General features: G+C 33.3%; 1 protein-coding gene across 1 annotated transcript; it reads left to right on the top strand.

The window, feature by feature from the left end:
* Positions 1 to 6,744: 6,744 nt before the first annotated feature.
* Positions 6,745 to 17,789, top strand: LOC139507014 (arylsulfatase B-like; the record flags this gene model as incomplete). Its single annotated transcript, XM_071295604.1, is given in 6 exon segments — positions 6,745 to 7,067; positions 10,427 to 10,613; positions 11,969 to 12,138; positions 13,325 to 13,436; positions 16,266 to 16,361; positions 17,546 to 17,789. Coding segments are annotated over 6 exon segments (1,082 nt in total), but the record flags the coding sequence as incomplete, so codon positions are not given.
* Between the last annotated feature and the right edge of the window lie 1,455 nt (positions 17,790 to 19,244).

Here is a 19,244-nt window from a genome sequence, read left to right as displayed (position 1 = left end):
GAAATATGCCTTACGTGCTTTATCAGCAAGATTTTCAGCTGCTATATTAAGTTTACCTCTATTGTTGAAGACTATACCTAAGTATTTATATTCCGTAGCAGATTCTAATGGTTGGGGACCAAAATAAAAATAATGTTTATCTAATAAAGATCTATTTTTACTATTTGATAAAATCATAGTTTGTGTTTTCTTGGTGTTCACATTTAGGCCCCAATCAATACAAAAGGATTGTAAGGCATCCACACAGTGTTGCAAGCCATTAGGTGTTTCTGAGATTAAGATTAAATCATCTGCATAAAGAAGATGACTAAAGTTATTCTGATTTAAATTAACTGGATCAGACAAAACAGGGTTGAAATAGGAATCTATGTCATCGACAAAAATATTAAAAAGGGTGGGGCTAAGACTGTCCCCCTGTTTCACACCCCTAAAATTAGGCATGGAATGATTCACTAATAAATCCATCTGTTTTACAACAATATAATGTATTACTATACATATGTTTTAACAAGTCATAAAATTTCCCACCTATTCCCTTTTTGAGCAATTTATGTAGTAATGCCTTTCTTACAACACTGTCGAACGCCTTTTTAAAGTCCACAAAACAAATGTAAAGATTTTTCTTACACTTATTTAGATATTTATTAATTAAAGTTTTTAATTATGAATATATGGTCACTTGTTCTATATCCTTCACGAAAGCCACCCTGATTGGCACTCAACAAGTCTTTAGACTCTATGAACACGGTTAATCTGTTTTTGCAGTAATGAAGTAAATAATTTACCTAAACAGCTAGAGACACATATACCTCTATAGTTATTGCAATCACTAGGATCACCTGATTTAAAAATTGAAGAAATATATGACAGATTCCATGATTTTTGGAAATTTTCCACATTGAAGTATTTTATTAAAAAGTTTTACTATAACTAGTACCATGGATGAGGCACTACATTTAATAAACTCATTCAATATCAAATCAGGACCACCAGACTTACCAGATTTAAGTCTAGTGATACCCTTTTTAACTTCATTACAAGTAAATTAGAGAAATTTTGGTAAGTATTACTTATTAATGTTAAGGTTCTACTGATGTGCTCCTCTAGACCTCTTTGACGGTCCGTTTTATCCCATTTATCTCAATATTATCTCCGATGACAGTAATGTCAACCCCGACCTATTCGTGTCAAAAGTGAAAATCGCATCGATTTATTGAACTAATTTCTTCTTAAACTGTGCATGCATTATTTCTGTATTATATGATAACCAATCACATTCACGTTGCATGTTTGCATGAAAATGGTCATGTATTAGTGAATTGTAAGGGCGATGCAACTTGAGGTCAGTGCGCGAACACGTGACATTATTATTTGTAAACAAATTTAAAACATGCTCCCCGCGTAACACGTGTCTGAATTATCCTTTCAAAGTGTTATGAATCTTTCAATCACTATTTTATGAAATATTTCTAGGTTTGCATATCAGTAGTCAAAGTGAATTAAACGTAGTTCTTAGTTGTGTTTTTTTTTATATAGAATTAGAAGGTAAATCTACATAAGGGGGGTCCTCATTGGGGGGGGGGGGGGGGGTGGTGTTCTGATCCCAGATCCCACTTACTGTTTTGTCAGATTCCCCATATCCCGCTTACACTATGTACATGAGCAATTTTCATTTTTTTGTCATTTCCGGGGTCCTGCAGAACCCCATTTCCCGTTTTCACGACAGACCTCATTTCCCGTTTTCATGACACAATAATTTGACTTTCACGTTTCACGCTTGCGAAAAAATGTCAATATTGGGTCCACGCTTAGACCCAATGAGAACCACACACTAGTCAGTATTTAACTTCACCCAAAAAGATGACTCAACTTCCCTCTATATTTAAAACCTGCATACTAATTTAAATAGCATTTGCTCCCCTTGAACACTATTTGGCCCCTTCCGTGACATTTCCCTTTAAATTTGCTGAAAAGTCATACTTTAAGTCCATTTACAGTAACGGCTAATATTTGATTTTACCATCTTAATTTCAATTTTCATATTGAACACATTTGACCATTCAATATGAGTTCCCATGTTTTTTTGTCATATATGAAGGAGGTTTTAGGTCATGTTTTCCTAAACACCTTATTGCTATTTGTCTGTCTGGATTGTTAAAACCACAAAATCAAATATTGATGAATATGCAAGTTTTCAACAATCCCGGAACATTAACAAAGATGTGTGTGAGAGGGTGAAAATTACCCTTCTGATGTACTGATATTTTTAGCACCCCAAGTGAGAATCTAACTCAGGACTTTCAGCACTGTAGCCATCGGTCTTAACCACAAGATCACGAACTCACATTTGATGAACTAATTTCTTCTATATTAACTGTACGTGCATAAATTCTGTATTATTTGATAACCAATCACATTCACGTTGCATGTTTGCATGATAATGGGTTCTGTATGAGTGAACTGTAGTGTATTGCAAAATTAATGCAAATTGTGACGTCAGTGCGCCTTCACGTGACATAATTATTTGTAACCAAACCGGCTTCTCATGTAATGTAACGGTTTATTTCGTCCTCTGTGATATTTTATCCTGAGGATAATTTGTCCCGGTAATTTTTTTCCAGGCATGGTATTTCATTTCACAGGTTGATTTTTTCCAGAGGAGTGAAAATCTATCAGATTTCTGTGTTATGCGGATAGTATGTACGGGTATATATTTGCCGTATTATATTTCACAGAACCGTGTGAAAAAGAGTCCCATTAACTACTATGTAAGTTACTCTCAATCAATATATACCTGACTATAATTATAAAATGTTTACAAAGGTAAGCAACTGTCTAGGGCCAGGTAAGGGAGGGGAAAAATTAGTATTAGTACTATTTCGCAGAACGATAAACAGATGCATAGACAGACCAAGGGGGTGGGGGAAATTTAGCTTATGACATATATGTAAGAAATGATTGAAGCTTGATGGGAGTGGGCAACCCTCTGGTCCATCAGAGCCCCCACACCTTTTTGAAAAGTTCTGGATCTGCCACTGAGATTTGCAGGTTTTCTTAGTAAAGATACCTTAAAATATCACAAACTGTGTGCTTTCCAGACCATAGTTTACATTTTTTTTCATATTTTGCCGTGTCAAAATGACCTAAATTTAAAGGACAGTATATAGACCCAAAAATGGTATATCACATTCTACACATCAAGATTTTAGCAGGAAAGGCTGCCATTGGAGTTTTTAACCATTGTGACTTTTTAATTTGATCTACTCCACTAATTAAAGTCGTTGAAGTAGAATATTTAATGTAGGTTTGTCCACATTTTGGTATATATTAATACATGTTTAGAAATAATGTTGAGCCTGTTCCTAGATGCCTGTTATAGACTTCAATATTTATTGTTTATTGAAAATAAATGGAATCAATTCTTTCAGAAAAGTTTAATTCTATGGAAATGTATCCCCCCTTTTATAAGTTGAAAAGGCTACATAGAGGTCAATATACAGTCTCCAACAGAAAACCAAAAAAGGAAAAATAAAGTGAATTTTGGAGAATTATTAAATGTACATGCATTTGAAATATTTAAGATATATTGTTTCAATTTTTTTAGTTCTAGGTTCCACATAACTACCATTTTAGAAAACGATTTCAATGCTAAGTCTATTAGAGGGATATTTGATTTTCATTGGTTGTAAATATGGAATCTTATTCAGTGGCAAAGGAAATAGACACTGACAAGTCTTAGATAACATTTTATATAGTTTTGAATTTTTCTTCGTCAGTTGACTAAAATTAGATGGAGGTGTGTTCTAATTTCCAACAGAGGAGCAATCAACCTATATCAATATGTGCATGAAGCAAATTGATAGTTGCTAGATACTGAATGATTATATCCACAATAAAGGTTTAACCTGTGCATATATACTTAAAACAAGATAAAAAAAGTCATGTCTTTTTCAGGACTTCTGAATCCAATCATGTAGTATGGAATGTTATTGAGATATGGTTTGGGTGGATGGATGGTCATGAAGGACCTGTAGTACAAAGTATATCACTGGATTTAGCTCTTTGTCTAAGTGTATTATTAAAGTACTTTGCTTTGAGCTCAGTTCATTGTTATGCAATTCATTCTTTGTGAAATTAAGATTTGACAGACAACTCTAATGGACAAGGATTTGTCAAAGTAGTATCATCTCTATACATGTACAATGTAAGTATTCAGGAGATAAAAGCATTCTATTTTGATTTGAACCATACATTTTATAAAAAAAAGTGGGAACAAATTTACCGGACAATGCTACTCCCACTACTAGCAATATGATGCTAGGTTGTTTTAATACATCTGTATTGCCTGCTGATGACTCGGCCCTGAGTGTAAACGGTCCTTCAATTAGGAGGGAAAAAAATTATAAGGCCTATCCAGTCTAAGGGAGCTACCATTTGATTTTTATGGGGGGAGCTAGGATGAAATTTGAAAAAAAGGCAGGACAGGATTTTGAGTAAAAAAAAAAAGGCAGGATGAGTAACTTGGCAAAAAAAAAAAAGGCAGGATGACAATTGTTGTAAAAAAGTCAGGATAAGCTAAGAAAAAAAGAGGCAGGACCGAATAGACTGAAAAATAAAAAGGCAGGACCGAGATTACAACTGAAAAAAAAGGCAGGACAAAATTTTTCATCCTAGCCCCCCCCCCCCCCCCCACCCCCCCATAAAAATCAAATGGTAGCTCCCTAATCGATTTCTAAAACTATACTTCATTGCACATGTTCAACATTTTTATACAACCACAAAAAATGTGGGGTCGTAAATTGGTATCCTGTCCGAAAGATGGTTTCTGGATAATAACTTTATTATAAGTCAACAGAAATCAACAAAATTATAACACAACGTTTATAACCACAAAAGGAAGCTTGGGATTGATTTTGGGGGTTATGGTCCCTAAGGTTTAGGAATAAGGGGTACAAAGGTGCCCAAAACAAGCTTTAATCTAGTGTCGGTTTAAAAAGTTGTGTATAAGTATTTCAATTGTTCTGAAATTGTACCACAATGTTTAATACCATAAGTAGAAGGTTCGGATATATTGTGTGGGTTATGGGACAAACAGTCTAATAATTACGGACCAAAAACAAACATTTTTGTAAATTCAAGACCCTTAATTGGAGTTTGTCCAGAATGGTTCTTGAATTACCTAATACCAATGCTTTATCAAATCTTCTTTGAAAATTGGAGTTATCTTTCTTTGTTCAGTCAACTTAAATCAATTATACAATATACAATGCAATATTCACTTTATTACCAACTGATAAATTAAAGCAGTCATTAATAACCATTCAGTGATTGCAAGCACTTTCTAGGGTATGCCCTTTTACAAATGGAAAAATTATACATTTTTTTAGTTTCTGATCTCTTAACTGAAGTTTGTCTCCTCTAAATGTTTCTCATTTCAGAAATTAAAAAGAAAATTTCTTTAGATATTTTTGTTTGAAAGGATTAATATTCAGCAGCATAGTGAATTGCTCCTAACACAAAAGCAAAACAAATATTTAAGTTCATTAGACCACATTCATTCTGTGTCAGAAACCTAAGCTGTGTCATCTATTTAATCACAATTCAAACTCAGAGCTGTTTCCAGCTTGAATGTTGTGTCAATACTAGCCCCAACTGTTCAGGCTTCGACCTCTGCAGTCGTATAAAGCTGGGCTCTGCGGAGCATCTGGTCCATTCATTTGTTTATTTTTCAATTTGTGTGAATTAACATAGTTACAGTAAATGCTAATTACTGCACTTTCATACCACAACATATATTGTATTGGTACATGTATCACTCAAATGTGTATCCATATAACAAAAAAAATGAAAAGGAATAATTTTGCATTACCTTTTGAATACTATGACTTTTTAGATATGTAGACATTTTAAGACTCATTAGTAGATGTTGATAATATTGGCTTAAAATGCTTGAAATTCTATCAGATTACTTTTGGAGCAGTTATGAGTTTTGAAATTAGAAAGATCATATCATATGCAACAAGTGTAGTAAGTTTCAAGTTGATTGGAATTCAGCTTCATCAAAAACTACTTTGACCAAAAACTTTAACCTGAAACTCCCACTTCCATTTTCTATGTTCAATGGACCGTGAAATTGGGGTCAAAAGTCTAATTTGGCTTTAAAATTAGAAAGATCATGTCATAATGAACATGTGTACTAAGTTTCGAGTTGATTGGACTTCAGCTTCATCAAAAACTACCTTGACCAAAACCTTTAACCTAAAGCGGGACAAACGAACGAACGGACCCACAGACCAGAAAACATAATGCCTATCTACTATTGTAGGTGGGGGCATAAAAAATTTAATAAATAACACTCATAATGCTCAGATTGGTTGTCATCGTGCAACATAGTTAATAACACCATATAGAAAAAACATAGAACTCATTTTGTCATAAGACACTGTCAAACATCCATACATACTATCCACACTCATCTGTGTCCACACTTGTTTATTTAAAAAAAAAAAGAAAAAAAAATGTAAGGCAAATTGTGAATGGTCTTTCTACCTTTCTCCCGTGAGGCTGCCTTGCATATATCTGGTTTACCGCCAAACTGAGCACATGTCTTTTTGGTTGTTTCTGTCACTGGGTGGATAAGACTGAATTTTTTTAGATAAACTTCGAAATTAAAAAAAAAATCTTCGCAAAAACGATCTTTCCAGTTTACCATTTTGTGTGTTGTATGTTCGGTAAATAATCAAATCTTTCCATTGTTTACATCCGGTTTTTCATAATCACATGATTCCAACAACATGTTGCCAACCGATCTCAGGATGCTACTTCAAATACTAGCGGTTTACATTGGAATTTCGCTTTGTCAAGCAACAGACAAAGTTGATTCACGCCCAAACATCATTTTCATATTGGCTGACGACTATGGCTTCAACGATGTTGGTTATCATGGGTCAGAAATCAAAACACCAAATCTTGATAAACTGGCCAGTGAGGGTGTAAAGTTAGAAAATTATTACGTGCAGCCAATATGTACACCCACTAGATCCCAGCTTCTATCTGGAAGGTATCAGGTGAGATTTTTCTAGCCCCAAGGTACCTTGGGAAAGTACATTATAGTCTTTATTTGTAATGCATTTCAGAACTATTTCATGTATTTCCTTTTGTGATTTTGTGTCCTGATGGTGGCTAAATCAGAAACTCACTCTGAACATGGAATACCAAAAGGAATTAAGCTAGAACTATTCTAGTCCAAAACATTATGATGAATTGAAATGTTTTTTGTTGTTGCTGTGAAGCCTTCTATGTCATGTATATGTCCTATAATATAAGACTATGCAGGTTCATATCATGTACTAGTCCAAGTAATTATGACATCTGGCGTAGGAAGGCGTCCCAGAAAAAAATTAAAATAGCCTTGCCAGACGTCAATTATTTGGACTAATCGTGTACATTCAACGATTTTTATTGGATTTTTTTTTTACTATCAATATTGAAAGATCGGAGTAAGACTTGATTGTTCAGATAGTAATTTAATAATGGCTGACAAATATACAAGTGATATGGCCGTAGCAACGTAACGTAATAAATGTCGAGAATACCGCGGGAGTCAAGACGTCGCAATTTACCGTTATGTATCTAGGGTTGACGTCAGTGTGCGACGTCGCCTTAGCAGTTATGATATAATGAAGTAAACGTCAAACTGTATGGTTGTATTGTTTTCTGTATACGATATTAGAAGTTAGCCTCGACATTTATTGTGCCGTGACCAGGATGGAAATGATGGACTAGTTTGTTCCGCTATTATTCGAACCAAAACTGGAACCACATCACGTCCGATCGTCAAGTTGTATCCCCTTGAACTTTGTACAGACATCGAAACATCAAAGGACGAAGAAGCTCGACAGAAGAAAGAACCAAGTGCGACCACAAGCCGGATATTGCCAAACCGAGAAGCAGCCACAAGAGCCAGGGAAAATATTAAAAAATGGACTAAATAATGCGTAACCTATTAACTGTTCAGATTTATTATGGACTTTTACGAATATGCTTGATTTAATTAGCTAAGTGCAAAACCAATTATTTGACTATGTGAACAGGTGCGCGGAAAATATAGACACTGTTAATTATCGAAATAGACTCATTGTAAACGGAAAGATAACTAGTCTGGAAGCTTGTGACTGTGCTAAAGTTTTAAGTTTAAGTTTTGAATTTAAGAGACAGTAATTTTAATTTTTTTTTTCTTGATTGTAATTTAATTTTGATATTTACTTTTCGCCGCCTGGAGAATGTCGAGAATACCGCGGGAGTCAAGACGTCGCAATTTACCGTTATGTATCTAGGGTTGACGTCAGTGTGCGACGTTGCCTTAGCAGTTATGATATAATGAAGTAAATGTCAAACTGTAGGGTTGTATTGTTTTATGTATCTGTCCATACCTCTCTTGTAACAATGAAATAGCTTTGCCGTAGTTAGTGTTTGTCATAGCAAAACCTGATATGGTCTGAAACGCTTCTCCCTGTAGAAGTGACTTTAAGTAGTTAAACTTCTGTACGTCGCTGAGTGTTGGATTTGTGTGAATAGATGTCTCATATGAATCCCAAAAGGATTGCCAATCTAGAATATTCCCTTTAAAAGTAGGCAAGTTCAACTTTGGTAATTTGTGGTATTGATTATTTGTGCTAGAAGACGAATGTAAACTTGGAATATGCATAGACGGGTTCGTAGTAGGAATAATCTATGATATAGCGGGGTTACTTGTATAAAACGAGGCTGCATTCGATGGAAACATGAGATGTCGACATGAAACAATTGGCGTGCGGGTTCAATTGAGAGGAGTCGCTTGCGGGTACACTATTTGCTGTAGGTGAAATCAAGGTATGCATGGGTGTATCAGAGGGAGTAATGTTACTAGCTTGAAAAACGGTAGTATTGACGGGTAAATTATGACTTTTCGCCGCGCGGAGAATGTCGAGAATACAGCGGGAGTCAAGACGTCGTAATTTACCGTTATGTATCTAGGGTTGACGTCAGTGTGCGACGTCGCCTTAGCAGTTATGATATAATGAAGTAAACGTCAAACTGTATGGTTGTATTGTTTTCTGTATACGATATTAGAAGTTAGCCTCGACAATAATCAATATCCCGAAGGTTTGTATGGTGTTTTCCCGGAATAATCTAAGATATTACAAATATCAGTCACATCAAAATATTGAAATAGCTTTTCAGAATTTAAAGACAAGAAGAATTATATAGTGCCAAGAAGCGTTGAGAGTGACAAGCACTGAAGCAGAAAAAATAATGACAAGAAGACAAATTGAGCGACAAATAGTTTAAAACTTTAAATACTATAATATTAAAACAAAAACAAAATGTAGAAAAAGTGGATTATAATTACAGTTGATTAATTTCTGTTTTATAAAGTTTCAATTTTTGTTTTAGATTTAACTGTTTTAGAGTTATGCCCCTTTGCAAAGGGAAAAAAATGCTGAACTTTTCGTTTCCGTTCTCTAACTTTAGTTTGCCTCAACCAAATAGTATGTAACCTATACACAATGCTTATTACAATGTACCACAACAAACAGATCAAGTTGGAATTTGGGTGGTGTCACTATAACTATTTTAGAGTTATGTTCCTTTACAAATGGAAAAATTGCTGAATTTTTTGTTCTGTTCTCTACTTAATTTTGCCTCAACCAAATTTTATGACACTTATATACATGTAATACTTATTACCACAAAACTCAGATCAAGTACAAATTTGGGTAGCATCACTTTTACTGTTCTTCAGTTATGTCCATTTAAAACTTTAATGATATGCAAACAGGGGCATCATCTGTGTCCCATGGACACGTTCCCCATTTATTTCAAACAATATAATACAGTCCATGATTTTTAAATAATCATTTAATCATAAAATATTTGGTCTGGTAATCAAATAATCACTATAAAAACGGTCAAGTAATCACATAATCAAAATCCCTATGCGGCGGCTCACCTATCGTTAAAGGTTGTACAACAACCTATATTGGCTAACATCTATAGCATTTGATCTCTAGTTGTCTCATTTTCAAATCATACAGTATCTCCAAATTTTACATTTGTTTTAAAATACATATACATATATATACATGTACCAGTAATGATAAAATGAATCTGTGAAAATGAATACCAGTGGCGGATCCAGAGGGGGGGGGTTCCGGGGGTCCGCACCCCCCTTTTATTTTGGCCGATCAATGCATTTGAATCGGGACATGTTTTGCACCCCCCCTGCACCCCCCTTTGTCCTGGGCTAGCACACCCCCTTTCGAAAATTCCTGCATCCGCCACTGAATACACATGCATGCTTGAAGATTATGTGACAAATAAAAAGGCGAAAGTTCATGAAGTTAAGTACCAGGAAATTCATTGAATGTTTTTTTTCCTTCTTCAGATTCATACTGGATTGCAGCATGGAATTATATGGCCACTACAACCAAGTGGCTTACCTTTAGACAGTCCAACCATAGCTGATAAAATGAAACAAGCTGGTTACTCTACTCATGCAGTTGGAAAATGGCATCTTGGATTTTATAAGAAGGAATATTTGCCTACAAGCAGAGGGTTCGATTCATATTACGGTGAGATCTTACTATAAGTTTTTAGTTCATACATGTATCTGCTTGACCAGACTACCTACCAATAGGAAGTTTGAATGAGTATATGATCAGTACTTAAAAAGATCTCATAGACTATTTTAGAATGCTTTACTATTTCAGGTAAGGATAAATGTTTTTGTTTGTTTTTGCAGTTATAAGAAATTTAATTGTTGTGGACCCCACAAAAAGATCAATTAAACATAAAAAGTTTACATTACCTAGTTATGAGCCATAGAATCAGCTAATGATGATAGAATTTTAAAGGCAACTTTTTGAAGCACTCATAAATGTTGAACTTGACCAAAGTGACTATGACATTCGGTGCTATAGGGTTGCCTGGCAATGTATTTGTTATCTTAAACTAAACATTACATTGCAGTTCAAATATTATATCACATGCTAAAATTACACCAAAAGCCAATTCAATTTTGAACCTTAATGAGTTATGAAATATTTCATGTAAAAGTAGGACCTTGGATTTAGGTTATGGACCTTTCAGTTTGGAGTGTCAAAAGTTCTGAACCTTTCAGTATCAAATGTTAATTTGAACCCCTGAAACATAAATGGAAAGTGAAAATAGATTTAATCAGTTCAATTGGTCTCTAGAAGAACAACTATGAAAATTTGACAACTTGTCCCCCTTTTTGTCTCCTTGATGCCGTATTAGACTTTTCATCAGGACAAATGAAAACACTTGAAAAATAACCTCTGGCTGATCCCTATAAGGAATTTTTCTGCATTGTTTGTTTCATAAAAATACACTTGTTCTTAAAAGAAAAACATAATATAATTTCCCATTTTGTTTAACAGTAAACCTTTACATAAACTAGAGACCCATTTTGAATTTAATATTGGGATTCAACTTCAAGTAACAATATTTATTAAGAATCTTTTCACAGGAACATATCTGGAAAGTTTGATTTCAGTTGTAAGGTAAACAGCAATTAAAAAACAACCTCAAAACAAATTTGTATTTAAAACATCTATTTAAAGATACATGTACACATGTACCTGGACATTACAATCCCTTATCCAGTGGACATATGCCATAATCAATTGAAAAGTGTTTATTATATATTTTTAAGTCAAGACCTGATGTTATTTTAGATATATATTAAACGCTAAAAAATTCAAGAACTGGGTAAAAAAAAAACAGTCTGTAAATGAAGAAAAAAGTGACCATAATATTAAATTATGAGGCTGTTAATATAGGACAGACAATAATCATCTAGACATCTTTTGATATTTTGTATTCCTGGGATGCTGTCTAATTTACATATTACCCACATCTCTTAATTTCATATGTAATGATAGAAGTTTGTTCTAATCTTTTCCAGGCTATCTCACTGGTTCAGAAGATTATTTTAAGCACTCAAGATGTTATGGTGGATTTTGTGGAATGGATCTCCGTGACAACACAGAACCTACAAGTGCTGATGGGAAATATTCAACACACTTATTCAGTGAGAAAGTCATAGATATAGTGAACAATCATAATTCTGAGAAGGTAACAGAAAAAGTAATGTTAATTTATAATTGAGGCAGAGGAAATTCCTTATATATATTTGTTTTTAAAGGGCTTTATCAGCATCATAATAAAGAAGTTTCATATCTTTACACAAGGAGAGATTTCAAATAGGATTGACCTTATAATACTTAATTGTCATTTTTTAAACAAAGAATTACATTTTTTTGGTATCACGTCGTCGGTGTCCTCGTCAGCATCATCGGAAGACGGATGGTTTCCGGATAATAACTTTAGTATAAGTTAATAGAAATGAATAAAATTTTAAACCCAATGTTTATAACCACAAAAGGAAGCTTTGGATTGATTTTTGGAGTTATGGTCCCTAAGGTTTATGAATTAGGGGCCCAAGGGCCCAGAACAAGCATCTAGTTTCAGGACAATGAGTTGTGTATAAGTATTTCAATTACTCTGAAATTATACCACAATGTTAATTACCATCAGTAGAAGTTTGGGATTTATTTTAAGGGTTATGGGGCAAACAATCTAGAAAAAGAGAGCCAAAAAGAAGCATTTTTGTAGTTTCAAGACAAAACTTGTGTAAAAGTGTATGAATCTTTCTGAAATTATACCACACGATTCCATACTACCAAGGGATGGTTCAATCTAATTAAAAACCGATCTCTCATCGCTCCCGTTTTCTGATATGTCGCGAGGGAGATCTAACGAAACCCACTTTGAGGTCACATGTGAGTGAACTAGAAGTTATGAATTTATAATGATATGCAAATGAGTTGATGACCTATTAATAAGCCAATCAAAAGAGTTTATGAATTATTTTGACTGACGATTTCGTGGTAAATAAAATGAGTTACATCCCTTTGCCTTATGATAAACTTTCAAGATCGTGGAAGACTCAATTTCATTGGTCGAAAAAGACACACCTACAAGGTCACTCACATGTGACCTCAAAGCGGGTTTCGTTAGATCTCCCACACGACATATCAGAAACAGGAGCGATGAGAGATCGGTTTTTAATTAGATTGGGGATGGTTAGGATTGACTTTGGTGGGGTATGGCTCAAACCAATTATGAATTATTTGTTATAATACATACAAAAAAATTATAAATTCTGGTATGTGTTGTACAAAACAATACAGAAAATCAGATGTCTTAAGTAAAAATGCTATCTATATTTAAGCTTTTATTATTCTATAAAATATTTCAGCCATTGTTTATTTACCTTCCGTTCCAAGCAGTACATTCTCCATTACAAGTACCAGAAGAGTATGTTACACCCTACGATGACATTAAGAACAGAAACAGGAGATCATATGCAGGTACTGTAAATGCAGAAATTATTACAATGTATTTAGTATTGCAAAAAATGTGACAGGGTAATAATCCAAATAGTTTAAACTTGCATTTTGATGAATTTTTTTATATAATTAAACAGGATTTTTCTCAATATTACGAAAATTAAAATGTCATTTTAGTCTAAACTAACAAAATAGCAATAATAAATGCACATAATAATTTCTGAATTTACAGTTATTCAACATAATTACATTTTCTGGTAATTACTTTTAGTCAAGAAAAAAATGTGTTTTATATTCCCAGATTTACATTTGATTTTTTGGGCTAAAAGATGTTTGAATTGTGTCAAGTGATAAGGTCTAGGTCAAAATATTTTCCAATTTATGCAATATGAATATATGTCTCTTGAAGAAATTAGTATCTTGTCAACATAAAAGTAGACTGAATTAATTTAAAACACAAAGTTTTTTTTGAGAAATTCAAGTGTACCAGTATTTGTTTTTCTTTGTTAAAAAGTCAAAATAAGAAAAAATTAAGATGAAATCATGTTATCACAGTGTCATAAAATTGAGTAGCTTATGATAAAGTCAAGGGACAGTAGTTGGATTATGTCACAGATTTTTGTGAAATTTTCCATACTACAACTAATTGAACTATGAAAAGTTAGTGCATATATCTCTTTTATTTTCTGAAATATTACTGATTGTGTTCGTTCAAAAATTGTGAATTTTTGATTTTTCTTAAAAAACTATTTGTTGATGATACATAATCTTCTTGTTAATGATGTAAAATAAGGGGAGATAACTTCTATTATGTTTTTATACGACCGCAAAATTTGAAAAATTTTTCGTCGTATATTGCTATCACGTTGGCGTCGTCGTCTGCGTCGTCGTCGTCGTCCGAATACTTTTAGTTTTCGCACTCTAACTTTAGTAAAAGTGAATAGAAATCTATGAAATTTTAACACAAGGTTTATGACCACAAAAGGAAGGTTGGGATTGATTTTGGGAGTTTTAGTCCCAACATTTTAGGAATTAGGTGCCAAAAAGGGCCCAAATAAGCATTTTCTTGGTTTTCGCACTATAACTTTAGTTTAAGTAAATAGAAATCTATGAAATTTTGACATAAGGTTTATGACCACAAAAGAAAGGTTGGGATTGATTTTGGGAGTTTTGGTTCCAACAGTTTAGGAATTAGGGGCCAAAAAAGGGCCCAAATAAGCATTATTCTTGGTTTTCGCACAATAACTTTAGTTTAAGTAAATAGAAATCAATGAAATTTAAACACAATGTTTATGACCACAAAAGGAAGGTTGGTATTGATTTTGGGAGTTTAGGTCCCAACAGTTTAGGAATTAGGGGCCAAAAAGGGACCCAAATAAGCATTTTTTTTGGTTTTCGCACCATAACTTTAGTATAAGTAAATAGAAATCTATGAAATTTAAACACAAGGTTTATGACCATAAAAGGAAGGTTGGTATTGATTTTGGGAGTTTTGGTCCCAACAGTTTAGGAATAAAGGGCCCAAAGGGTCCAGATTTAAACTTTGTTTGATTTTATCAAAAATTGAATAATTGGGGTTCTTTGATATGCCGAATCTAACTGTGTATGTAGATTCTTAATTTTTGGTCCCGTTTTCAAATTGGTCTACATTAAGGTCCAAAGGGTCCAAAATTAAACTTAGTTTGATTTTAACAAAAATTGAATCCTTGGGGTTCTTTGATATGCTGAATCTAAAAATGTACTTAGATTTTTTATTATTGGCCCAGTTTTCAAGTTGGTCCAAATCGGGGTCCAAAATTAAACTTTGTTTGATTTCATCAAAAATTGAATAATTGGGGTTCTTTGGTATGCCAAATCTAACTGTGTATGTAGATTCTTAATTTTTGGTCCCGTTTTAAAATTGGTTTACATTAACGTCCAAAGGGTCCAAAATTAAACTAAGTTTGATTTTAACAAAAATTGAATTATTGGGCCTCTGTGATATGCTGAATCTAAACATGTACTTAGATTTTTGATTATGGGCCCAGTTTTCAAGTTGGTCCAAATCAGGATCCAAAATTATTATATTAAGTATTGTGCAATAGCAAGAAATTTTTAATTGCACAGTATTCAGCAATAGCAAGAAATCTTCAATTGCACAGTATTGTGCAATAGCAAGAAATCTTCAATTGCACAGTATTGTGCAATAGCAAATATTTTCAATTGCACAGTATTCCACAATAGCAAGAAATATCTAATTGCACAATATTGTGCAATAGCAAGAAATTCCAATTGGATTTCAATTGGAGTTATCTTTCTTTGTCCAGAATAGTAGTTGAATCAACTTAAATCATTGTTTTATACAATATACAATGTATATTCACTTTTACTACCAACTGATAGATTAAAACAATCTTTACCATTCAGTGATAACAAGCACTTTTTTTACATTTTAATATTTTATAGATGTATTTAAATGAGTAGTTATTGTTGCAAACTTCATTAGAAATTTGAATTGAGATCAGTTTTGAAATAAGGGAAAGGGGGATGTGAAAAAAAAATTGGAGGGTCAATTTTTTTCATTTCAGATTTCATAAATAAAAAGAAAATTTCTTCAAACATTTTTTTGAGAGGATTAATATTCAACAGCATAGTGAATTGCTCAAAGGCAAACATTTTTTTTTAAGTTCATTAGACCACATTCATTCTGTGTCAGAAACCTATGCTGTGTCAACTATTTAATCACAATCCAAATTTAGAGCTGAATCCAGCTTGAATGTTGTGTCCATACTTGCCCCAACCGTTCAGGGTTCAACCTCTGCGGTCGTATAAAGCTGCGCCCTGCGGAGCATCTGGTTTATAATTTTATAGGTATGGTATCAGCAATGGATGAAGCTGTCGGTAATATAACTGAGACATTTAAACAGAAAGGAATATGGAACAACACACTACTTGTTTTTTCTACTGGTATATAACTTGTGTAGTTATTAATTTTTGTTGTTGTTGAGAAAAGACATTTTCAATGTCCCTGTCTGGAAATGATTAAGATAATCATCATTTATAGATGGCATATAAAATATGCTACATGTTTGAAGATTTCCTTTGACTTTCTTGTCAAATTATTAAATTGCAAATATTTCTAAAAAAAAAAAAAAAAGATATAAACAAATCAATCTGAGTTTCTTCAATTGAAATTCCAAAATAATTTGCATCACTGCTTTGATTTTTTCATTGAAGTCTTTTTGAAAATTCCTTTACGCTACTTATAAGTTGGTAGGAATAGCACATATAGAAAGGCTACCTGTGAAGTCATAAGATTTTCAACAGGTTACATTTCCCATTCAATTTATGACCCATTCAATAAATATGTGTTCACAAAAAAAAACATCCAAGCATATGTTCATGAAAATACATCATTACCTACGGGTTCATAATAAAAACACCAATACCTATGTGTTCTCAAAAATGAATATTCAAATTTTCTAATTAATATCGCAAATAAATTATTAGGGACTAGCAACTCTTATTTGTAGTGGTTATATATCCTGTTGTGAAGTCTGTCAGTCTGTAAACTTTAATATAAACATACATAAACTTTGGTAAAAATGCTTAATGTTTTTAACAACATGCCTGTTCACTCTCAAAATTTGCATACAATTTTAAAATGGGCACTTTCAAAATCTGCCTGCAACTTACAAAATGCAGACATTGAAGATCAGCAATGCCTATCGAGTTTCAAAGGTCACTTCATTAATTTGTGTTTAAGTCCTTTGCATCCAATGCAAGTCACAATTTGTGTTTAAGTCCTTTGCATCCAATGCAAGTCACAATTTGTAAAAGAAAACCATTATAGGTCAGAGTACGGACTTCAACACAGACCATTGGCTCACACCTAACAGCAAGCTATAAAGGGCCCCAACATATTACATGTGTAAAACCATTCAAACAGGAAACTAAAAGTCTAATTCTAATATATATAAAAAAATACATTAAACAAAAAACACGTATGAACCACATCAATAAATGATAACCACTGAACATCAGGTTACAGACATAGGACAGGTGCAAGCAAATGCAGCGAGTATAAAAAAGTGTATTTACTTTAATTTGTTTTTATTTCATATTTAATACTCCTTTTTAATTATGATTAGACAATGGTGGACAAATTCTTTCTGGAGGAAATAATTGGCCATTGAGAGGATGGAAACACTCTCTATGGGAGGGTGGAATGAGAGGGGTTGGATTCGTTCATGGTAATATGCTGAAAAATAAAGGAACCAGTACAAAAGAATTGATGCATGTGACAGACTGGTTCCCTACACTGGTTGGTCTTGCTGGGGGAGATCTCAATGGAACAAAACCTCTAGATGGCTATGACCAGTGGAAAACGATCAGGTTAGTAAAAGAATTAATTTCAAAACAAAATTTCCCATTCCAAAAAAAACACATGAACTTCCTAAACATTTGCCTTTTAAAAAGGACCACTGTTACCATGGACATAGGGTATAGCGGGAAATTTCGCTCGTTTTTGCTGATAAGACAAAATCGCCAAAATAAATTTCGCTTATTTAAACCGGCACATGCAAAGGTATTGACAACAGTTTTGAATCTGGCAAAATAATAACCATCAAAATATTCTAATACCTTATTCAATAAAGATCACAAAATTTTACACCCGCGAAAATAACCCACTATACGGTATGTAAGAAATTGAAAAGTACCAAACTTATTGAATCTCCACAGCATTTCTCTAATTTATGTGATATTTTCACATTTATTGAGGTGTGTGGGAAAAATATTTCTTATCACTAGTGAAATGTCCGTTCTCAGCAAATGAAATTTTCTTGATTTCTTCTAAACTTTTATATTCCCCTTTACGGGACATATTATGGTAGTTAGTTAGTTAGTTATTTTAAACATATTTATAGTGGATTGGGAAACAAGTTATTGCAACTTATATTACTTTCCACTTTACGGGTGCGAGTACTGCCTTGTAGCGGCATTAGCCTGCTCTTTTTTTAAATCTACAAGGGTGTCTTTTATGTGCAAGAGATATTATGGTATATCATTGACCGTCTGTCTGTCTGTCGTCAACATGTCAGACATTAACTCAAAAAAGCTTCAACCAATATGTATGAAACTTTGGTGAATTGTGCATATGTCGTGTACATGTTGTTATTTTGTACAGGTTATTACCTGTACAAAAACTTTGTAAGTTAGAGTAATTACTTATATGATGCCATCATACAAGTAATTACTTGTACAAATATAATTGTACGAGTAATTACCTGTACAGTTTTTGTTGAGAAAAATATAACTTGTACAACTCGGTATCTTCTAGTTTTATTTGTTTTTCCCTTCCATCTGCTTTTTAAGTAATATCTTCAGCAAACATGACACTTTGAGCATATTGGGCTAAACAACCAGGTGCCACTAAAATACTGACTTCTGGTACAAAGTGACAAAGTCATTGAAAGGAATGAATAAAATGAAACTCTTCTTCCAATTATTTTGAATTATTATTTTGTCAAACAATTGAAATATTAGATTGTTCTCTGACAGTTGTATTTTAGTTATAATCATTTACATTCTTGTTTTTGTTTATGGAATTGCACAATTCTTAATCATTCAGACCAGTGTCAGTTGTTCATGAAATCATCATACTCATAATGTGAGCATTCTATATTTTTACGGACATGTGTCTTTGAGGTGGAAGTGGTCTATCATACATAAATTAAAGCTCTAGCCAAAGAAGATATTCCCTTCAATTAACACTATGCAGGTTATGTGGAGCTTCCAAAAGTAAAAACAATGTCAGTGAGTTGGTAAGCCACTTCAGGTGCTCTCTTT

This window comes from Mytilus edulis, unplaced genomic scaffold, assembly GCF_963676685.1.
Source record: "Mytilus edulis unplaced genomic scaffold, xbMytEdul2.2 SCAFFOLD_837, whole genome shotgun sequence".
In the NCBI taxonomy this organism is placed as follows: Eukaryota; Metazoa; Mollusca; class Bivalvia; order Mytilida; family Mytilidae; genus Mytilus; species Mytilus edulis.
Note: the sequence above shows the minus strand (reverse complement) of the source record. Positions and strands in the feature narration are given on the sequence as shown.